The sequence below is a fragment of the Oncorhynchus nerka genome, linkage group LG3 (assembly GCF_034236695.1).
Source record: "Oncorhynchus nerka isolate Pitt River linkage group LG3, Oner_Uvic_2.0, whole genome shotgun sequence".
Lineage (NCBI taxonomy): Eukaryota > Metazoa > Chordata > Actinopteri > Salmoniformes > Salmonidae > Oncorhynchus > Oncorhynchus nerka.
Window position 1 is genome coordinate 26,388,223 of NC_088398.1, and position 23,996 is coordinate 26,412,218.

Below are 23,996 nucleotides of genomic sequence, written 5' to 3' on the forward strand. Positions count from 1 at the left end.
TTCAGTTTGTTGCATAATCAATTGTTGATGAGGATGTCAATTATGTGGTCATCTGCTTGGGAGAGTTATGGGCCAACCGCCTTCCTGGACATGTCTCAGGACAGCTTGTCCAATGGAGACCAGTCCTCTCAGTCCAAAATACATTGGCTACCTAACAGCTAGGAGTTCCATCTATGTCTAGTTGATCTAATTTGCTATTGGATTGGTGTTACGCACGCCTCTAGGAAGAGGGAACGCAACACCCTGCTACAACTCAACGTGGATTGAAAGAGGTATGGGACTGTAGGTGCAAGTAAGGATGACAAAGGCAGAGAATTAACCTTTTACAGGGAATTTATTCAGTCACACGGTAATGGAACCAAAGCAGAGAAAGTTAAAGATCCCCCTCTCCTACTTTACCTACCCACAACTTACCTAACACGCAGCACCTGGCGCACTAACCAAAATACAGGGGATGGTCCAGACGGGTCTTACCTAGTGAGCATAGACAAAGTACATACTCGGGTATATTTATGCCCGCAGGTCGCTTGCCTAAGCACTCCCTTCCCCCCTGGGAACAAATTAAAACGAATACAAACATAAGTAAACCATTTCAATAATCAAAAACACTGCGTCCTATGGGGAACTGTCTCCGAGCAACAACCAACACAGAACATAACCATCAGCTCTCTCTCCTAACAAACGAACACTGGCTTTTAAAGCTTCAGAAGGAGTCGATAATTGAAGACAGCTGTATCTCCTGATTAGAGGGCGGGGTCAGATCTCCAATCATTGATGGGGCCGACCAATCAGCTGCTTAGAATTTCCGGAAGCCATCCTGAAACACACACATCCAAACAAAACCACAACACAGAAACTGGGGAACATAACAATTTGTTTGTTTCAGTGTGTTGTTCCACTCTCTTTACCATCTGACACTTTGTCCCTGTTGATCCACATACCTACCCTGCTTCTGGAGACCCGGGGAGTCTCCTGACCAGAGGGCTTTGACTCCCCAGGAACGTCTTCACCACTGGGTTGTCCCAATCCCGTTGGTCTGAGACCACTGATGTCTACTCTCTTAATAGGAACGAGGAGCTCTAAAGTAGCTGAAACCACCTCTCGGGTAAGATCTTACTCTACCATGCTGCTTAGTCTGCTAAACTTTGATTATTAGTAAATTCATTTTTCTGGTAAATTGCTTGATCTGCAATTTTTCCCCCTCTTGATCTACAGATTGGGTATTGCCTCACTTGAAAGCCTGGAGCCAATCGTTCCAGTCTGGTTATAATCACTATGACAACCCTGGCTACCTGTCAGTTACGAGTTCTACCTCTGTCTCGTGTGCTAGTTTGCCTAATTTGTCTAATTTGCTTGATTTTGCATTGAATTGGTTTGTTTGAGTATTGGTCCACTCTCTTTACCATCTGTCACGTTATCCTTGTTGATCCACAAAGTCACCCTGTGTCTGGACTCCTGACTCCAGCAGAGCAGGGAGCCCCAAGCAGTCCAACAGCTCCAGGGAGACTCTTAACCAGAGGACTTTGACTCCCCAGGACTGTCCCCATTGCTTTTTAACTCCTAAGGATGATGTGTTGTACTAGTTAAATAAAATGTAACATGTGAACAACCACCAGGTTCTTCCTGGAGTCCCGGGACATTCCCCGCCACTCTGCAACTCATGTGGACAATGAAGAGGGTATGTACATTACAACAACCACCAACTCCATCCTAGACTCTGAGGATATTTCCCGATACTCTGGCTCCACCCACAGCAAGCATTCTGAGACAGCCACCTCAAATGTATGCTCTACTATTACAGGTAGCCTAGAAGTTAGAGCATTCGGCCAGTAACCAAAAGGTTGTTAGATCAAAGCCCTGAGCTGACAAGGTAAAAATTTGCTGTTCTGCCCCTGAACAAGGCAGTTAACCCACTCTTCCTAGGCCGTCATTGTAAATAAGATTTTGTTCTTAACTGACTTGCCTAGTTGAATTAAATAAAAAATATTACTTAGGAGGAACTATGAAATATGTGGATCTCAGATGTACGTATGCTCTGCATTCACTAAGGAGGACCTCTGGAACACAGATACACGTAAGGGCTCTTAGGGTGTAGCGTAGTATGATTTCATTTATTATTATAGTGTCTTGCATCTTTAGGATGCCCAGCCCACATATGCTTATAAGACTCTGCAAATGAAAAAATAAAATCATATATGCACACAAATAGGCCACACACTGTCCATTCACTTATAGTACTTTTTTTTTTTTTTTTTTACAGATCCTTACATTTGTATACTGCTTTGTTTTCTTCATTTTCATCATCTAACACTTTGTCCCTCTTGATCCTCAGCCCAGGACTTCAGATGGGCTTTGCTTCTCCAGTTGAGATCTCTGCATTCCTACAAGAGGCTGAGAGTTGAGTCTCAGTCCAACAATAGGAAGAGGTGCCACTGCCTGGGGTGTGACGCAGAGGACTGCCCTGCCAGGAAGAGAGCCATGAATGAATGTCCAATTGGCTCTCATGGGGCCATGAGGCACATTAATAGAACACAAAATAGGCACCAGTATAGAGCTGGGCCACAGTACAACAAGACATTCATAATAAAATATTGTGACATTTTTTCCCTTTGATTTCTGCCTGAGAAATGCCATCCAATACAATAACTACAACACTTCAATCCAATGCAGGATTATCTTAATAAAAAGGTCAATGTTTTTTCTATTAAACTACAAAAATGATTTTTGACTAGGAATAACTACACAATACTGTCCAAATGATATAATAATATATCTTTATTTTGTCTGATGAATAAGGGTTTGATATGTGTGTGTATCAGGATTTGGGAGTAACTAATTTCATGTAATCCAGTTACATGTAATCTGATGTTTTTTTTATTATTATTATTTTTTACCTGTAATCAATTACGTTGACACCAACAAATATTGTAATCGTATTAGATATACTTTTGAAAAACTAGATGATTAGTACTTTTAAATTCAGAAATGATGTTTGCATACAAATACATTATAACACCTTTATGTTTTCTCAATGACGTTACATTTAGGATGGAAGAAAGGTGCAAGTTTGAGTTTGTTCCACTTTAGCCAATCTGACCACAAGTCAGAGACCACTACTATGACGACACACCAAATGACCACCCTTTTTGTCTTCTAATAATGCCTCTTAAATGAAAGTAATCCAACAGTAACTCAAAGTAATAAAATTACATTAGTGAATTTGGGTAATACAAAAATTAATTTTTGGACAAGTATCTAGTAGGTAACTTAATAGACTGCATTTAGAAAGTAACCTATCCAACCCCGGTGTGTATGAAGTAGATAGCACATCTACAATTTAGTATTACACCTGCATCTGTCCGATTAAACAGTGAGTAATCCGATTAATATTTCCTCAAACGACAGCCAAAACATGACGTCAGTTTTAGCTGCTGAAATCTCTGCGTGGCAGATCCACAAACATCTTAGAAAAAGGAATAAGGACATCTAGAAGAATACGGAATCATGTCGGAACACGGCAATACACTTTTACGCACTGTGAAAGCAAAAATGTGGTCGGATTTGTTGTTTTGTGTACTCGATAAGAAAGTGGTCTAGCCCAACTTTGTAAGAGAGAAACGTTTGGTCTGTGTCTATTCTCGCTTCAATCTGTATTTTATGGGAGTGAGAGAGTTTGCACGAAAGTAACGGTTTTAAGTAATGGATCAATCCTTCGCAATTCAAGAGATTTTGCCACAAGACGAAAATTGCGTCATAGTATCCTTTATAGTGCGCACTAAAATGTTTTTTGTATCACTCCAATGTTATGAGTGCGTTATCTAAAGGCTGATGTTTGACTTCCTTTGGAAGAAGAAGACAATGTTTCATTCCGACGTGGCCTACCGGCAGTTCACCCAAGGCGAGGCCGTGGAGTTTGTTTGTCAAGGCCCAATTGACTATACGCGTGTGTATCTGAATGTGGTGATATTTTATATATTTCATTCAATAGTACAATTGTTTGGATTTAATAGGCTTTGAGTGTAAAGAAGAAGAATTGCAAATGGCTTAATGAGGACATTTGTGCTGCTTTTCGATTGTAACACAAGTGTTACACTAGTATACGCCCTTATGTTATACTATGGACATTGTGTTTCAATAGCTAGGGCTGACTGGGGATTTGTGAAGAGCAGAATCAACAACCTCTGCATAAGAAGGTGTTAAAGTTCACAGTTAGCCATTGTTATGTAAATGACAACTGAAAAGTACCAATGGCCTGGCTTTGGCCCCAAGTGAGAGCAGGACCGCTGGAGCCATGGCCAATGAGACACAGGTCCCGGGCGAAGTAGATGGAAACAGAACAGTTTGAGCGTTTTGTGTACAATATGATAGGTCCTCCACTGGGTGGCAATCTTATACAAGCTAATCAAATGCAATTGTATTTGTCACATAGGCCGAATCCTTAACTGTAGCCTACTCTAGACCTACATATTTTCCAGACATTAGATTTGTTTTATATTAATGACTAGGCCTCTGCTCTTTGAAGGTACTTGATGCGTAATGTTTTTCCCAATATAAAAAAAAAACACTTTTCATTTTGATATCAACACTTGTGTAGGCCTATTTTCAAATGTGACATTGTGAAAAAACCTATGAAATTCCCTTAACCAGATTGTTGTAAACATGCTGTTCAATGTCTTGTCTTTGTGGACAATGTCACTGAAAGCAGACTATTGGGTTTGGTGGAGCGCACCAAGGAACATGCGTGAGTTGAAATTTATGCTATTCCACCAGACTTATGAAATATAAATGCTCTGAAAAATGCATTACACCTGCCTATAGTAATGTTCCATCTTTGTTTCCTATAGGCTGTTTGTTTTTACCCATAGAAGAATGGCGATAACTGGTGAAGATGTCACATTGGAGGACATTTTTCCCATCTCTAATGACTTTGCGGTTGTGGAAGGTATGCAGAAGTTAATGCATTGGTTTTAACTTGATTATTATAATATGCACAATGGAGGTGAAGGCATGGGCCTCATAATGCATTGTAATAATATGTTATTCTTTCCTCAGTGTCCTCGGCAGATGAACTTTCTTTTGTGGGTGAGTTTTCTTTTTTTTCCCTGGGTCAATTTCCCCCTGGTATGTTCATAGGGCCAAGTTATTAAATGTATATTACATTATATTTATATAGGTGCAGACACTAGAGTGAGGCTGAACTTCCTGGATGGGGAGCTGGAGGTGAGGCTTCCCTTTGGCTCCCACTCTCGCCTTTTCCTCAGTGAGGTCAACAGAGCCTGGAGTGGTAAGATATGACTTACTCCTCCATAAATTTATCACAAGCGTTGCATCCAAATGATTTCTCCTGACGTATACACCTGGTCACTACTTACCACAAATCTATAAGCATTGGATCGGTGGAGGCATGGGCAAGAGGGGGTTTCCACCATATATCTTAAACCATTCATTTCCTTTCAAATCAGTGAGGGGAAGTGAACAAGTGCACACTTTAGAAGGAATGATAAATAATTGGGACATAACCAAGTAAAGGGTCATGCACACTATTACAAAATGATTTGAATTGAAAAAAGAAAAAAAGATCTGCTTATTGGACAAGCACAGGTAGTTCCTCCCTGTTTAAGTCTGTTTTCTTCTGGTGAGGGCCTAGTGAACATGACCCTGGTTTACTTGTTTATGTTGCAATAATCAAATCTGGCCAGTAATTTGAGATGTGTGCTCATTTCTGTATGACATATCATTTAATTTTTGCCATTTAATATATGATAATTTCAGTGCAGTTGCAAGTGAACTGCCCTAAAATAATGGATTAGAATTTTATTCTCAATTTTAGTCATTCGGTAGATACCGTATCACATAAAACACATTTGTTTTTTGCCAGTAAGTTTATTACATGTCATGAACTACTAGTAGGGCTCCTGAGTGGCATGGCGGTCTAAGGCACTGCATGTCAGTGCAAGAGGTTTCATTGCAGTCCCTGGTTCGAATCCAGGCTGCATCACATCCGGCCGTGATTGGGAGTCCCATAGGGTGGTGCACAACTGGCCCAGTGTTGTCTGGGTTTGGCCGGGTAGGCCATCATTGTAAATAATAATTTGTTCTTAACTGACTTGCCTGGTTAAATATAAAAAAGAATATCCAGGTAAACAATAGGCCCATAGCAAATGCACCATATGGCATTTGACTCAATGATCCCAATCAGTCCTCCATGACAACAAAATCATAAACAACAGAAAAATACATTTGGCTAATCTATATTTCCAAGTCCTATTCTTGAAGATCAAGGGGTGTAACATTTATTAGAATCACTGGAATGTAATCAGATTACGTTACTGAGTTTGGGTAATCCGAAAGTTATGTTACTGATTACAATTTTGGGCAGGTAACTAGTAACTGTAACAGATTACATTTAGAAAGGAACATACCCAACCCTGACAATCACATATTTTTTTTACCATAAGTATATTGTGTTCTGTATGTACTTGTTGCTACTCAGAGAAATGGCAGATTGTTCAGAAAATGTTCAGTTAACAACAATAGCCTTAATTCAAGTTGATAAAAGTGATGTAATAGATGGGAAAAGACACACCACAAGTTACACAAAACTCTAAAAAGAGGGGAACCAGTTGTCACTTCACCTATAAGACAACAGCCAAATGTGATGCATAGTTGAGAGAGAGAGAGAGAGAGAGAAAGAGAGATGGCATCAGAAAAAGAGAGCAAGTGAAAGGAGGAAAAGAGACTGGGGTGGCTCAGAGTTTTAGTGCTGTGTGCTCTTCCTGGGTAGTATATGTCTGTTGCTATATAATATTTCCTTCCATTTGACTTATATATTTGCTTTGGGCTTTTACATGTTTTTTTCCTATTCATCTCAATGGGATGAGCCACTGGATTCGTTGAGAGACAGTCTACTTTGCTATGTATGTGTCATTTTTGGCATTAGCTCACTACTTTACCAAATGGAGCTCTTAAATTTAAGATGGAGGACTAAAGATATTTTTTAAAAAGGGCCACACTCACTTTTACTCTGTGAGAGGAAACAGTGATGGAAAGTTTTGGTAACCTGGCAGCTATTCTTGTGAACAGGAAGAATGTGAGAAACTCGCAAGGTAAGCAGAAAAGTGACATCTTTGTAAAGTGTGTGGTCTTGTTGAAAGTAAAATAGCAGAGTGGGTGATTTTGGTGCGGTAATGTTCTCAAGGTAGGTCAAATATACGTGTAAGAGGAAGTGTCTGTGTGTTTGTGTGTGTGAACCACATGAAAGAGGGAACATAACTGAATATCTTTTTCAACCACATAGTAACAAAAGTTTTTAGTCAACAAACAATTGTAAGGCAACCAGCTTGTGAGAATGTGAAGTAACCTGCCCCTGAATCACTTTCTACTTTTGAGTACCTATTTGAATGAAGCAAATGCTGTGGGTCATTTTCAGTTTACTGTATTATTGATAATTATCCTCATTGTGTGTTCTGTTCTGCTGAGGATCTCTTGGAATTGTTTCCTTATCATTAATGCTCCTCCAACTTCTCCACTTCTGTGGCGCATTGGAGCAACAAATATAAACCATTTGAATAGCAAAGTATGTTTATAGCCTACAATTGAAATGGCATATTCTGGGATTAGTGTAAGTGCCTTTTTCATGCTTTCCTTTTTCCTCCTTCAGATGTTTGCAAGTCTCCCAAGGAAGCACCGAAGTTTGAGTGGCTCCACAAGTACCGCAAAGCCTCCAAAGGCCAAGGTGGCATCAAGCAGACCCTTGTACCCTTGGGAACGGCACACACCAAGATCAGCCAGCATAAGAAAACACGTAAGCCAACTGCCCTCTTTGTGTCCCTCTCAGTCAGTACCCTCCCTGAACGTCTACCCTTATCACACAGAGCCCTTTGTGTGGTAATATCTAGCAAATTCGTGTTGTTGACAGCTGAATGAAATGACAGGCCAACACTAAGAAAGCACATGATTGATAATTAACCATGATTCTTGGATCATGATAACTGTATCTGATCCAAAGCCTAGGAGGTGCCCTCTGAAGTGACATCACAAAGCTATGACATTTCTTATGGTTGTGTGACATGTCTCTTGTTGATGTTAGATGGTCTTGTTAAACTTTGGGGAGAGTGACAACATTATCTTCCATGTTGGCTTTAAGTCTAGAAAAATAATTTCAAACTATCTTCACACTGTGAGAAAGCTATCGCACTGTGCCTGTCAGTGTCAGCCAATGTCAAAGAAAGCTATTTGCTCTGGCACTCCCATTGATAAGCCAAGTGCCCAAACCTGTACATCTACATGCTATTTGCAATGTTGATTTTGTTGTTGTTGTTGTTGTATCTTTAGATTTTCTCCTGCCACTGAAACATAATTTTCATTATTTCATGCAAGGCCTACCCATATGCAATTTCTTTATGCATGTGTAATGCATATAACTTCACATTAGTTCAAAAATGGGTTGACATGGAAATAATTGTAAGACTGTATTTGGCCCGACATAAACGCTTTATAGTTAAACTTTTTTAGTGAAGTTTTTTTTCATTTGCCACTTACCAGAGACGGTCCAGTGTTTTCATGGTTGATTCGTTTGGTCTGTGGCACGAATTCACATGCGCGAGTGCGCGTGAAAAAAAATGTATTCTCAACATTCCTTGCACGAGCAGGTCCTTGGACATTGCACTGCACATAATGCGTGGAAGCCCTACTTGGAGATGTCTAGGGTGATTAAAGACACTGGTATGGGGACATGTTTATGATTTACTGTTGTATTTAGATGGTATATTTGCTACCGCAGTCTGAAACGTAAGTAACTTTTTTATGCAGCAGTGCTTTTTCACCTTAGCTAGCATCTGCTAACTTCTGTTAGCTTTTGTTGCTAGCTCTACTTTCTGCTTCTAGCTAAATATGCACAGATTAACGTTACTTGTCCTTCATTGGTTTAAGTTAAAACGTTGACAAAATGATATGTAGCTAGCCAGCGTATTAGTTGAAGTAACTATATACTCTAGCTAGCTAAGTGGCGTTCTTTATGTGCATGTTTTGTTTGAACTGTGGTTTGGAACGAGCGCACTAGCTAGGTAATTAGCATGTCAATATTATGGTTTGTAAAGGTTCGCCATCTATATTTGCAAACTAGATCAACTAGGCCATACGCTGTAGGTTTGCGACAGTTCATCTGTCATTGTGTCCTGATTTGGGTTTGGTAATGCACCATGCAAACCTGACATCCAGCAGCTTTGGGATTTTCACTGTCTTGACTATCTCAGTATCTGTCAACTGAACGTGTAAAGCTAGACGGGCAATTAGTAGCCACTTGGCATTTTCCATTTGAAATGGATGGACACTAGTTTGATTGTCATGGGTTCTCTTTATTTTTGTATCTTGGAAAGTGTCCATACTAGTAGACTGCAGATAAAAACATATGTCTCTGCCCATTTTATTATTCCTAGATACAAAGGGTTATTATATGCAATGCTGAACTTTGTGATGAGCACAGATTTTTTTTTTGCCCCGACTTTTGTGCACCCACAATGCAGTATGCTACAGCTAAGTGGTTGACTCACACTTTTCATGTTTCTAGTTTTAGACTGCAATTAGTGATGATCGCAACACTGAATGGTGAAAGTGGAGCTTGCTGTATAGAATGAATAGTGGAGGCATGCTATCAATAGTTCCAACCGTTGGATTGGTCTCTCCACTAACATTTTTGTATCATAATTCATGTGTGGTATATGTATGCAGAAGTCTGAAAGCTATCCATTCAATTCTCATAGGGTTTGATCATGCACTGTAATTTTGCCATTACAGTGAATTGTTTGTTGGTGTAGCATTTAACAGGTTTAAAGAGCCTTACAGTGACCACAGAGGAATATAAAGCATGCAGCGGATTACCATAAAGACACTTTTTTATAGGCTAGCTCATCTTCCCTTCTCTTTGGACAGGAGGAGGGTAAAATGCAGTGAATCATTCTTCTCAAATAGGCCAAATGAAAGCCAATGTAGGCCTAGGTGTTTACTTTCAATATTAGGTTAGGTCAGGGACTGGGAAGCTCCCTTGGGAGTTGGGATCTTGTGGTGTGTTATTTAGGACTCAGGTGAAATGCAGTAAGTCATCCTTTGGAAATAGCTGAGATCCAATGTAGTCCTAGGTCTAGATGTTGACTTTCAACATGAGCCTGGGTTGGGGACTGGGAAGCTGTCTAGTGAGTTGGGAACTAGGGATCTTGTGTGTTGGGGCTTACTCCTCCTCCACATTGGTCTCTCAAAGCTCTCAGGGAGTTTCCATCTGATCTCACAGGGCGTAGTTTGTTTCCATTTCCTGTATTCCAATAGCACGCGCGCACACCCTACAAATGGTAATTTGTGCCGCAGCTCCACTACACTGTAATTGATACTGCCATTTTGTTTACTCAAAATAGCATACTGGTTCTCTAATGCCCCTGTTTTGGACACCAGTATGCCTAAAGACAGCATTCAATAGCCTATACTTCACCCTCTCACTCTTGACTAGCCGTTAAAACAATATATTCCAATATTTCTGCAAGTCTTTATTAGGAATTGTATCTGTGGTGAGCTATTAGACTTTTTTTTCGGGTAGCTGTAGCCTCTGTTTTATAAGCGATTTTCATTGCTCTACAGAACTTTGACTTCTTCCTCTGGTATTGTTTTGCAATCACTTTCCATAAACAATAGATAAAGCTAACATTTACCTTGACGGCCTTGTGAGAGTGTATAGTATGCAAGGAATTACTCCGAGGTGGTAAGAACGTGTGTGTGTGATGAGATTCGAATTACGCTTTGCTAAAGGATGAGCCTATGTTTACGTTGTATTAGCCTATGTTTAACTTCCAACTGTTTTTCTAAAGAAAGGTTGGCCCAAGTCCTATCCTATTGCAGGAAGCTATTGGTTCCTGAACTCAATACATCTTGTGCTTAGCCTTGGGTGTAATCATTAGTCCAAACCGTTGCAAATGGAAAACATTTAGCAATAAACAAGAGTTTCTATTGGATAAATTCAGTTAGATCTCCCCATTTTCATTCCTGTTTGGTTCCTAGTGAATACACCCCTGGTCCCAGATCTGTTTTTGCTATCTTGTCCTCATACTGGATAAGAAATCTCAAAAGCTTGTAGGCCAAGGCCTGTTGCATGAAAACATGTTGGCTATTTTCTTGCACAGCAGCTTGTATTGAGTTGATTCCGGAAAACAGAATGCAATAAACAATGAACTCGCAATCAGATACAGCTATGTGAGACGGTTGGTGGTTAAACAAAAAAAACTATACTCCCTCTAAAGCAATTTCCTCTTTAATACACTTGCCATGTTCGTAGAGTTTCTTCTGCCAAGCAGTAGCAGACAGTGGCCATATTGTGTTAGACTCAGGCTTTGACTCTTCCATTGATTTAAACAACTTAAAATGCAATGTCTTGTCTAGGGTATCTTGCAATAGAGATTTGATGTCAGTGAGATTAACCTGGATGAATAAAGGTTATGCCTGAACAAAAATATAAGCGCAATATGCAACCATTTCAAAGATTTTACTGAGTTACAGTTCATATAAGGAAATCAGTCAATTGAAATAAATGAATTAGGCCCTAATCTATGGCTTTCTCATGCCTTGGAATACAGATATGCATCTGTTGGCCACATATACAGTCACTATCTGGTGTGACAAACATTTGCCTCATGCAGTGCGTCATCTCCTTTGCATAGAGTTGAATGTGGCCTGTAGAATGTTGTCCCACTCCTCTTCAATGGCTGTGCGAAGTTGGTGAGAACTGGAACACACTGTCGTACAGAGTGTTCCACATGCTCAATGGGTGACATGTCTGAGTATGCAGGCCATGGAAGAACTGTGACATTTTCAGCTTCCAGGAATTGTGTACAGATCCTTGTGACATGGGGCCCATGCATGAGGTGATGGTGGCGGATGAATGGCTCGACAATGGGCCTCAGAATCTCGTCATGGTATTTCTGTGCATTTAAATTGCCATTGACAAAACGCAGTTGTTTGTTTTTTGCAGCTTATGCCTCCCCATATCATAACCCCACCACCACCATGGGGCACTCTGTCCACAACGTTGACATCAGCAAACCGCTCGCCACACAACACCATGCCATCTGCCCGATACAGTTGAAACCGCAATTCATCCGTAAAGTGCACACTTCTCCAGTGGCCATCGAAGCTGATCGTTTGCACACTGAAGTCGGCTACGACCTCAAACTGCAGTCAGATCAAGAGCGTGGTGAGGATGACGAGCATGCAGATGAGCTTCACTGAGACAGTTTCTGACAGGTTGTGCAAACCTACAGTTTCATCATCTGTCCGGGTGGATGGTCTCAGAAGATCCCGCAGGTGAAGAAGCCGGATGTGGAGGTCCTGGGCTGGTGTGGGTACACGTGGTAGTAAGTCCGGTTGGACTTCCAAATACTCTAAAACAACATTTGGAGGCGGCTTATGGTAGAGAATGGTAGCTTATGGTAGAGAAATTAACATTCAATGCTCTGGTGGACATTCCTGCAGTCAGCATGCCAATTGCACGTTCCTTCAACTTAAGACATCTGTGGCATGGTGTTGTGACAACTGTACATTTTAGAGTGGCCTTTTAATGTCCCCAGCATTAGGTGCACCTGTGTAATGCTGTTTAATCAGCTTCTTGATGTGTCAGGTGGATGGATTATCTTGGCAAAGGTGAAATCCTCACTAACAGGGATGTAAACAAGTTTGTACACAACATTTGCGAGAAAATACACTTTTTGTGCGTATGGAACATTTCTGGGATCTTTTATTTCAGCTCATGAAGCATGGGATAAACACTTTACATGTTGCGTTTTTATATTTGTGTATATTTTTCACTATAGAATATAATAAAATGCTATATCTAATGCAAGGCTTTTGAAGACAGCCTCAGTCCATTTTCCATACATCCGAGTAGGCAAGGACCAAATCAACTTCACTTATTGACCTGTGTGGGGGTCTGTTTCAGGCATGAGCTGATTGATTCTTCACTGGCGAAGCATTTGCATTGCTAGCTCCAGGGGCCTTTTTATAGGATTAGTGTTGGCACATGGCAATGTATTTGCCTGATTAGAATGACTTGGTTTACAACTCCTGTGTCTCTCTTCCTATCTCTTGCTCGCTCGCTCACTCTCTCTTGTTGTCTTTTTTTTAATCTCCTGCACTTTCAACTCCCTCCCACGCTCTTTCTTTCTTTGTCTGTCTCTCACTCACTCAACAGGGAACTCATTGAACGCAGGAAGCAGATCCCCAGTAGAAGGGAACAAGAGGGTGAACAGTGGAGTGGAGCACCCCAGAGTGGAGTCCGGCCCAGAGAGGTAAGTACTGAACACCACTCTCCTCTCTCTGACAGTGTGCAGTATGCAAATGGTTGGCGCTTGAAGAAGGATATAAGGACCAGTGTGCCATATTGCATTTCTCCTCTCGTCCTCTAACCCCTGTCCTGTATTGAGGACATTAAATGTTTGTGTTGCGGTTATTCATTAGCCATGTTGTTCATTAGCCCGGCTGGAAGCTATACTGTATGTATAGCCTACATTAGGCCCCCCCTTGACCCTATTACAAAATCACTATATAATGTCTCTCACAACATTAGCTTCCGTCCAGGCGAATGAACATCATGACTTAAGGAAAAAAAAACACCCACAACACAAACCATGGTAGACATTAATAATGATAGCCTAATTGTAGCTCTGCATAGGAAAGACCTTGGTGCCAAGTGCAAACACACTCTTGTGGTACCTTTAGTTGGTTTAGTCTGAAAGGAGATGTGTAGTGGTAGTAGATGTTATACAGTAGTAAAGGAGTACAACTACATTTGACACTCCTGTCTCCCCACCCAGACCATCTTTATATTCACATTTTGTCATTTAGCAGACTTTCTTATCTAGAGCAACCTACCATCAGTGCATTCACCTAAGGTAGCTGAAACCTCCACCTAGCACAATCGTTGCAAGTATAAACGTCCGTGTTGTGGGTCCCGCAGCCAAGGGAAAGTGAAGCGTGAGGGCTGGGATGAGCTGAAGCGCGAGGGCAGAGATGACCTGGTACGCCAGTCCAGCCACACAGCGTCCAACAAAGCTACAATGCTAGCCATGCCGCAGTTTGGCCTGCGCGACAACCTCGTCCGCTGTGAGCTGCTCAAGAACGAGGACATCTACACCTACCTGGAGAATTTCAGGTAACCCCCCTGCCTCTGTCCCTATCAAAGTCACTGTAACATGTATTCTTATATCCTTTTCATGTTTCTGGGCTGGTTAGGCTTCTGCCATTGCTGGACCAGTGACTAGCCCGCTACTCTATTACTTTATTCACAAGCCAAGCCGACTGGTGCTGCACTGGTCTGGTAACACATCCATTTGCTGGAAAGGACCTTGTTAAATTAAATATCCCACCTACTACAATTTGCTCCAGGTTGGCACAATAGTGTGAATAAGGTATGTTTAAGCAATAAGGCTGGAGGGGGTGGTATATGTCCAATATACCACGGCTAATGGCTTTTATTAGTCACAATGCAACACGCAACGCTGTGGTATATTGGCCATATATCACAATCCCCCGAGGTGCCTTATTGCTGTTAAAAACTGATTGCCCATGTAATTAGATCAGTAAAAATAAATATTTTGTCATACCTGTGGTATACGGTCTGATATCACGACTGTCAGCCAATCAGCATTCTGGGCTTGAACCACCCAGTTTTTGTATTTGTGGTTATCCAACTTCTATGCAAAATGCAAGCTACAGGGTTGACACATTTTGCGGTAAACAGGATGTCAGTGTAGAGGTGTGAGAAAGCATCTCATAGCTATAACTGACAAATTAAAGAATTGTCAATTTCCATGTAATGTTGAAGGAAATGGTTGCTCTCGAATTACTACTATCCAAACTCATAGTAATTCATTTCTAATGCAGGTTTTAAGCAAAAGGGTTTTACAAATGTCTTTGTGATAACAAGCGTTTGGTTCTGTCCCAATCCCTCCACCCACTTGTACAATTCCATTTACGAACTTGAAGGTAAGTGACTGGTATATGGAAACTCCGTCTAGCCCATGTCTACACCAAGCCAATGCTTTTACATTTGTGGGCAGTAGTGGAAAAGTACACACTTCAGGAGGAAGAAAAGACTATTAGGATGCAGGAGGTTTGTACAGATGCCACGATAACAAGTGCAGATCATGGACAGTGTCATGATGACAAGTGATTTATACACAATGCCCTCTGGTGGTGGACACACACATAGCTCTGTGAAGTGTTTAGGTTCTTGCTGCCCATTGCACCATCTGAATGGGCTTGCTAAGGTCATGTCTGCCAGACACCCTCACAGTTCACCAGTTACGCCTATATTAGGCAGTGTTAGGCTTTGCTCCCACTGATTTTGTACTTACCACTCCTCTCTATCTCTCAGTTTCTTCCTAGGCACGTACAATGTGAACGGCCAAACCCCCAAAGAAGGCCTCCGTGCATGGCTGGGTTCCACATCCACTCCCCCTGACATGTACTGCGTGGGGTAAGTCCTATCCACCCAGGCATTACAAATCAATTCCTCTCTAAATCCATAGCCCACATAGACACTGACTGTACTGTCTGAGACCCCACCTCAAGAGGGTGAGTTAAGTCATAGATTGTATTGAGTGGGAAGACCGTCGTAGTTGCGACAGAGCCAATTCAGCCAAACCTCTATGAATCGTGTCTCTTTCCCAGTGTGCACGACTAGTCTTGTGGTGTTGCAGATGATTATAAAAAAACATTTATGTAAATCTGCGAATTAGGAACTTAAACACAAGGTTTTCAACCGTAGAAGAGCCAGTCAGTTGAGAAGAGTGGACTCACGCTCTCCTTGATCCTGTTTATCAGGGCACGCTGTCACAAAATGCTTAGCAACGGAAAACCAAAATAATTATTAATTGGGTACCTTCAGATAGTACCTGCCCCGTTTTGTACCGTGCCTACTGAACATGACCCTGTGTTGCAGGTTCCAGGAGCTGGACCTGAGCAAGGAGGCCTTCTTCTTCAACGACACGCCCAAGGAGACAGAGTGGATGAAGGCTGTGTCTGAGGGACTGCATCCAGGCGCCAAGTATGCCTTAGTAAGAACCTCCCTCTCATTCAGTTAACCACTGGCCACTTGTCATGCCCAGTCTTGCTACTGCCACAAGGTTGTGTGTCCTAATACCAATGTAAAAATGTCTAGCTGTAGATGCCCTCATCCACTAGTGACTTATTGCTGACTCCACTTTAGTCTGACCCACTACAGGCGGTCCAGGAAGAACCAGGCACATGTGTCCATATCCAGAGTTGTATTCTTCACACATAAATGATCTTGTGGTTCTATGAAAGAAATTAAATGAACAACTGGTAATGCAGCTACAGTTGAAGTCGGAAGTTTACATGCACTCAATTAGTATTTGGTAGCATTGCCTTTAAATTGTTTAACTTGGGTCAAATGTTTTGGGTAGCCTTCCACAAGCTTCCCGCAATAAGTTGGGTGAATTTTGGCCCAATTTCCAACTGACAGAGCTGGTGTAACCGAGTCAGGTTTGTAGGCCTCCTTGCTCTCACATGCTTTTTCAGTTCTGCCCACATATTTTCTATAGGATTGAGGTCAGGGCTTTGTGATGGCCACTCCAAAACCTTGACTTTGTGGTCCTTAAACCATTTTTCCACAACTTTGGAAGTATACTTGGGGTCATGACCCATTTGCGACCAAGCTTTAACTTCCTTCTTGAGATGTTGCTTCAATATATCCACATAATTTCCCTTCCTCATGATGCCATAAATTGTGAAGTGCACCAGTCCCTCATGCAGCAAAGCACCCCCATAACATGATGCTGCCACCCCCGTGCTTCACTGTTGAGATGGTGTTCTGCAGGTTGCAAGCCTCCCCCTTTTTCCTCCAAACATAACAATGGTCATTATGGCCAACAGTTCTATTTTTGTTTCATCAGACCAGAGGACATTTCTCCAAAAAGTACGATCTTTGTCCCCATCTGCAGGTGCAAATCATAGTCTGGCTTTTTTATGGTGGTTTTGAAGCAGTGCCTTCTTCTTTGCTGAGCGACCTTTCAGGTTATGTCCATATAGGACACGTTATACTGTGGATATAGATACTTTTGTACCCGTTTCCTCCAGCATCTTCACAAGGTTCTGGGATTGATTTGCACTTTTCGCACCAAAGTACGTTCATCTCTAGGAGACAGAACGCGTCTCCTTCCTGAGCGGTATGATGGCTGCGTGGTCCCATGGTGTTTATACTTGCATACTATTGTTTGTACAGATGAATGTGGTACCTTCAGGCATTTGGAAATCGCTCTCAAGGATGAACCAGACTTGTGGAGGTCCAATTTATTTTCTGAGTTCTAGGCTAATTTATTTTTGATTTTCCCATGATGTCAAGCAAAGATGCACTGAATTTGAAGGTAGGCCTTGAAATGAATCCACAGGTACACCTTTAATTGACTCAAATTATGTCAGTTAGCCTATCAGAAGCTTCTAAAGCCATGACATCATTTTCTGGAATTTTCCAGGCAGTTTAAAGGCACAGTCAATTTACTGTATGTAAACGTCTGACCCACTGGAATGGTGATACAGTGAAATAATCTGTCTGTAAGCAATTGTTGGAAAGAATTACTTGTCATGCACAAAGTAGATGTCCTAACTGACTTGCCAAAACAATAGTTTAACAAGACATTTGTGGAGTGGTTGAAAAACGAGTTTTAATGACTTCTACCTAAGTGTATGTAAACTTCCGACTTCAATTGTATATAGTCAGGTCTGTACATAGTATGCCTAATGTGTGTGTAATGCTATACTAAGTATACTACTCTGTAATTAGACAACATGCATGAGGTAAAAAATGCTACCAGCTGGCGACACAACAAATGTACATATGTATCACGATAACCAACACTAGCAAGGTTTCAGTAGCATTCATTAAACATCAACAACAGTAGAAGGCCCCAATTGTCATTGTGGATGCACGCACAAACGCATCTAGAAAACACACTGAAAACTTGGTCCCCAGCCAAACTTTGCATCCTCATCAGCTGAAGATGATAACCACTCTGAGCTAGAGTGGGAGGGGCCAGAGTCCAAATATCCATTCGGGGACACTGATTGGCTGAAACCGACAGCAGAGAAGGGGAGAAATCACCCTAATGGGACTGTGGGGACGGTTACATGCATGTTTCTTCTTTATAACTGAGGCCCTGTTTGAATACGCCAAAACCGCATCCTTCCTTCCTTAAAATACAATAATCAACGATGTGAGAGGGTTGGATTGGTAAAAGAAGGGGGGTGCTAATCTTGCTTTCACTTGTCCAGGCACATGCAAGTCAGTGATTACCTCAAGTCTGTGAGGAAGGAAGGATGCATGTGGTCACAGTTGGTACAATTGAGTGTCGCTGTACTACAGATGTTTCCAAAGCAAAGTGTTATGATGTTGTAATGACTTATTTGCTTCCCTTTATACTGTAAAGTGTGGTTTTGTTAACCTGGTGAAAGCTTGTACATGAGCTTCTCTCTTCCGATCTTCTTTTTATCTTGGCCTATTTCCCCTTTTTATAAATTGCAGACTCAAGCCAAACTGCTTCTTCCTCTTTCAAGGCTCGTAAAGATTTTCTCACTCAACCACCCAGTATGATGACATGCAATTTGTCAGTCCTCTGTCACTGGTGTGAATTTAGCACACTTGGTCGCTTCGTAATTGACATAGCATAGGGCAAGAGTCTGAAATGGCTGGTTTCACATGAATATGATAATGTTGTGTCATATCCTACTTAGGTTTATATCCTTGACAGGATTGAATGTGGAACAATCATACTGTTAGCAATTTCTCATTTTTGCTCCTGCAGTGTTGACATGAACAATATTGCATCGTCCTGTATGCCACTTCACTGCGGTCCTCCTGACCAGATCTCTATTGTTTACCCCTTCCGCTAAAACGCTATGTGAACAACCATAGGTGTTTCGTAACAGCACAAACACATCTAGGATCAGGCTAATAGCTAATGCGTGACCAGTGTATTGTCCTATCTGTGACCTATGACCCCTGTGTATCCCTACAGGTGAAACTGGTTCGTCTGGTGGGCATCATGCTGCTGTTCTATGTGAGGAATGAGCACGCCAAGCACATCTCTGAGATGGAGGCAGAGACCGTGGGCACCGGCATCATGGGTAGAATGGTAGGGGGGTGTGTGTGTGTGTGTGTCCAGTGAGGGTATAGTAGGCGTACTTATTCTTGGCCGCTAAGCGGGCTGTCATCAATTGCTTAGCAGTCTTGGAAGTTTAGAGCAGGAGGTTGGGTGGCGTCCACTAGTTTCATTTAGCTTCCATTTTACAGTTGGATAAGGAGTTATATTGCACTACAACCCCTTCTACCTACAAACTCCGCTTTAACCAGGATTTAGAGAACCAGTTTTTCTCACATTTGTAGCCCCAAATACACCAGACTTGGAACCAAAGGTATGTTTGGAAAACACATTAGATTTCCTATTGTTCATAGAGCTATTTTTTTGTATACAGACGTCGCATTCGAGTGACGCGCTCACATCCCGGTACCAAAAAGCTCTGTAGCAGGATAGCTAACGCTAAAGTCGGGACCTTGACAAACTTAACAGTGAGTGATGACCATGAAAACACACAAGGCTGATGGCTATAGCTATGTTCAACCAGTTGATTATTCTTCTGGCTTTATCTAGCTCTATTTGTGATAGTTTACCTTGCCTCACAGGCTTGCTAGCTATCCAATTCTCTTACATCTGCAATGTTGTTGACAATGACCATCTGATTCCGTATTTGTTAATAACTTGCACGTGCTGAATTTGAATTTGCATGTGATTGTATCCACTGCTAGATAAACAGAGCTTTTTCTGAAACTGCACGTGCTACTTTCCATGACGCAGCAGGGAAATGGTTTGTTCTATAAAAGCAGATAATGTCAAATGTTTTACAAACACCTCTCTCAGGGAAACAAAGGTGCTGTGGCCATCCGCTTCCGCTTCCACAACTCTGACATATGTGTGGTCAACTCCCACCTGGCCGCCCACATCGAGGAGTACGAGAGGCGCAACCAGGACTACAAGGACATCTGCAGCAGGCTGCTTTTCCGCCAGCACGACCCCGCCCTGGCCCCACTTGCCATCATGAAGCATGAGTATGAACAAGTCTTTAGTACAAAGCAGTATTTCCACTTTTCAGGGTTGTGTTCATTAGGGCATGAACATTTTATTATTATATTTTTTTTTTACAGGTTTTGGAACCAAAACATTTACATGAGCATTTCTTATTGGATATGTTTTGGGTTGTGTTCATTAGGGCACACATCAATAATATTTAGCAAAGGAAAACAAAAGTATTTCTTATTGGATGAGTCCAGATAATCCCTGCCCTTTTTTCGGTCTTTTGTTTGTTATTTTGTGCCGAGTGAACAGGACCCTGGATTTGGTAGTTGTGGTGGTACATCATCCTTTGTATTTATTCCAGCATGGTGCCATTTTCTCAAGGGAACAAAATTGCAAATGTATTATGTAAACCTTTTGATCACAAGACCAGTGCACCTTGCCAATTTCACATAACTTTATAATGGCTCACATGAACATTTGAAATGAATGCAGTGTTTCGATGCAGTCGTAGAATGGGATGAGTTCTAGAACCACATGCAAAGCCACAGCCACTGTTTTCCATATTGAAGTAGAATTATAGAAGAGTAGTTATATTTCTATGATTTTCCATATTCTCAATGCAACATATTTTCCTTGCTTACAGTGTGGTCCTATGGCTGGGAGATCTCAACTACAGGCTAAGTGACCTTGATGTCGACAATGTGAAGGACTTAATCGCCAAGAAGGATTTTGAAACGCTGCACAGTTATGACCAGGTAGGTCATCTCAAGCCGCTTAACTTCAAACCATTTAAATATCTACTTCTGGGGTGTGTTCAGTAGGCAAATGTTGCAGATAATGTCATGAATAGAGCTGACATGATTCCATATTCTACTTATCAGACAGGGAGGTTTGTTCTACGTAATATCTGAAAGTTCCACAACATTGTTCCCAGGGTCATATTCATTAGGCACCAAACGGAAGAAAACTGATCTGAAACAGGGAGGTACTACCTGAAATTGTCCAATCAGAAACACACATTTTCCGTTGCAAAACGTGCCCTAATGAGTAAGACTGCTAATCTCTGTGTTCAGTGCCAGTCACATTACACCCTGATGAGTGTGATAATTGTCACGCTGTCTTGTGGCTCTGTGGTCCTCAGCTGAAGAGGCAGATTGATGAGAAGGCTGTTTTCGTGGGCTTTGTGGAGGGAGAAATCGGCTTCCTGCCCACTTACAAATACGACACCGGCTCCGATCAATGGGACACAAGGTAACTTCTCCTCTCTAAATGTCTAGTGTTATCTATAAAGGCAATGGAGAAAACAATAACACTTTACTAAAATCCTGAAGATATATTGCATTATAATGATGTTTTATAATGCATCATAAGAACATGTATCAACCCCTTATAATGTCTTATGGTTGTCACATTATGAGCCGTTTTGAGTTGGAATATTGATACATAGGGAGACATTATACATTATAATGCATTACAAAGGCTCATACATTCTTATAATACATTTTAAAGCATTATAGCTGCAGAATAAAGTGTTACAAAACTCAAAAAATATCTTATTGCGTGGAATTCGTCTCTGAAATGTCTTAAAGCTTCATGTTTCACGCCCTCAGTGAAAAGTGTCGTGTGCCGGCGTGGTGCGACCGGATCTTGTGGCGAGGCAAGAATGTGCGGCAGCTGCACTACCAGAGTCACATGGCCCTGAAGACCAGCGACCACAAGCCAGTCAGCTCCCTGCTGGAGATCGGGGTGAGAATTAGTTTCTGCCATTTGTCCTTTGACCTCTTCGAAACCATGATGTTTTGGTTGGTTTACGCTGGGGGTCATAACCAAAGAATGTTATAGCTAATCCAAGATTGTTCAGGTAGGCCTTTTACAATCTTAGTCACACTATAGGGCAGAGCAAGCAAGGAGGTGGGAAGAGTTTAATCTTGCTCCATCCTCTCCCAATGCCTTGCCACTAGACCTCCTGTCTTTACCAAGTACGGGAATTCCCTATTAGAAGTGATTTTTATTCTTGTGACCAGTCTGAGTTTCCCCAGAGCCATATATTTAGAGTTCAGACAACTTTTAGCATTGCGCATTTTAGCATTTCATTTATCCATTCATGACAAGTATTTGGATTGTAAATTCTAGATATTCTGTTGCATGGCATTTTCTTTAACTGTTAAAATAATGATATGCTTCTAGTTTCCCCTATTCATCTGTGTTCTAACCTCCCTTCCCTGCTGCTTCCTTAGATCAAGCTGGTGAACGAAGAGTCCTACAAAAAGACATTTGAGGAAATTGTGCGCTCGCTGGACAAGATGGAGAACGAGTGCATTCCATCCCTAACCCTATCCACGCGAGAGGTGAGTGGTTCAGAGTTGTGGTTCTACTTGAATTCTTATAGATGAAGAATATGTTATAGATGAAGAATATGTTAACATTGCTCTGGTCTTTCATAATACACAATGCAACATTATCAGAGAACATTGACAGCAGCAGGACCTTGTGAACGACTCTTATCAGTTGAGCTCTGCTCTTTACGAACAGGAGTAAAATTGAGGGAAATGTGCTACATGTACAAGTTTACATTTTCTCTTCACATTTGAACTGCACTTTTTGTATTGTTCAAACGTTGAAAGAAAAATTATTCAAATGGCGTGAATTCACAATTCAAATGTGGTTCTGTGTATGACCGCTAGGGGTCAATGCAGTTCAATCTACCTCGGTCCTGGAATTCCCACATACTGGTTGTCACTAGTTACCACAGCCACAAAGTCTTAAATCCCGCCTATTTCTACAATTTATCTACTTAAAATGTGATTTTAAACCTAGCATACTGCTAACCTTAGTCTAAGCCTAACCTTACATTAAGTTTTCATGAATTTTTACGCTATTGACAATTTTGACTGTGGTAACTAGAGGAAACCCTACCAGGCGGCGCTCTCCTCCATGTTGTCAGTACGTAGATCATGTCCTGCTGCTTGTTGCAGTGATGTATGACCGCGTGTTCATAGACATCCAACAATCTGTTGTTAATGCCACGTATGGTGTTTGAGAGCTCGTGCTTTGTACTTGCACTTGTAGAGCAATTGTTGCGCAATTTCTCCATCGGGGACGTCACGGTTTTTCGACATGTCATCTTGTAGTCTGGTTCTAGATATGCCATTAGGGTATTGAAGCTGATGTCCTCTACCATTTGATAATGGCTGCATATCAACTGCAATCATTTCTGTAATCAGCGCTGTGATTTTCACACCCCCCTAATCCAAATCACTCTCCCTCCCCAGTTCCACTTCAAAGACGTGAAGTTCATGCAGCACCAGGCAGAGACTCTGACCCTCCACAATGACGGACAGGTCCCGTGCCAGTTTGAGTTCATCCAGAAGCTGGATGAGCCCACCTACTGCAAGCCCTGGCTCACCGCCAACCCGGCCAAGGGCTTCATCGCTCAGGGTGAGTATAGCAGGACCATGGCCCTATTCTTTCTTCTGTGTTTTCTGGAGGTAAGCACATGTATCAAGTGTGTCAGAGAAGGAGTGCTCATCTAGGATCAGGTCCCCCCCGTCCATGTAATCCAATTTATTGTGATCTCAAATGTAAAACGGATCCTACATTAACACTCCTACTCTAAAACGTCTGATACATACAGCCCCAGATCTAGAGTTTGGCTGGGTGAATACAAGGTTGCCAGCCCATTACTTTCTTCAACCTAACTAATTCAGATCAGTGAGTACTTCAAGGAAGGTTGGAAGGCATTTCTGAAGTATTAGAACAGGGCTTAAGACTTACATTCAGGAATGGATATCAATCTCTATAAGCACCTGGCCTCCCCGCTATGTTTGACGTAATGTCATGAGCTCTATGACATATGAAGCGAGAGACCACATC

The 23,996-nt window shown here is 41.7% G+C and overlaps 1 protein-coding gene and 2 long non-coding RNA genes across 6 annotated transcripts in view; 2 read left to right on the forward strand and 1 right to left on the reverse strand.

Moving 5' to 3' along the window:
- Window positions 1-2,416, forward strand: LOC115105694 (uncharacterized). 2 transcript variants are annotated; one of them, XR_003859905.2, is made up of 3 exons: window positions 1-1,105; window positions 1,216-1,678; window positions 2,333-2,416. It is a non-coding gene; the product is annotated as an uncharacterized LOC115105694 (long non-coding RNA). The 2 variants fall into 2 exon arrangements; XR_003859904.2 differs by having other exon boundaries at window positions 1,617-1,678.
- LOC135564693 (uncharacterized) lies at window positions 316-8,622 on the reverse strand. The gene is made up of 2 exons (XR_010461216.1): window positions 8,542-8,622; window positions 316-2,461 (listed from the first exon to the last, which is right to left on the reverse strand). It is a non-coding gene; the product is annotated as an uncharacterized LOC135564693 (long non-coding RNA).
- The window catches only part of LOC115105659 (type II inositol 1,4,5-trisphosphate 5-phosphatase-like), a 25,670-nt gene continuing 5,148 nt past the window's right edge, over window positions 3,475-23,996 (forward strand). Inside the window, exons 1-17 of one of the 3 annotated variants that reach the window (XM_065010356.1) lie at window positions 3,475-3,756; window positions 4,662-4,741; window positions 4,845-4,942; window positions 5,053-5,082; window positions 5,174-5,284; window positions 7,661-7,804; window positions 13,226-13,322; window positions 13,991-14,185; window positions 15,410-15,511; window positions 15,977-16,091; window positions 19,068-19,184; window positions 19,968-20,155; window positions 20,767-20,878; window positions 21,265-21,374; window positions 21,734-21,869; window positions 22,361-22,471; window positions 23,396-23,561. In XM_065010356.1, the coding sequence (XP_064866428.1) occupies window positions 3,700-3,756; window positions 4,662-4,741; window positions 4,845-4,942; window positions 5,053-5,082; window positions 5,174-5,284; window positions 7,661-7,804; window positions 13,226-13,322; window positions 13,991-14,185; window positions 15,410-15,511; window positions 15,977-16,091; window positions 19,068-19,184; window positions 19,968-20,155; window positions 20,767-20,878; window positions 21,265-21,374; window positions 21,734-21,869; window positions 22,361-22,471; window positions 23,396-23,561 (1,969 nt within the window). In that variant the 5' untranslated portion in view covers window positions 3,475-3,699. Of the gene's footprint in view, window positions 3,757-4,661; window positions 4,742-4,844; window positions 4,943-5,052; window positions 5,083-5,173; window positions 5,285-6,706; window positions 7,107-7,660; window positions 7,805-8,592; window positions 8,725-13,225; window positions 13,323-13,990; window positions 14,186-15,409; window positions 15,512-15,976; window positions 16,092-19,067; window positions 19,185-19,967; window positions 20,156-20,766; window positions 20,879-21,264; window positions 21,375-21,733; window positions 21,870-22,360; window positions 22,472-23,395; window positions 23,562-23,996 lie in introns of those variants that run through there. The other 2 variants (XM_065010357.1, XM_065010359.1) reach the window with 2 other exon arrangements.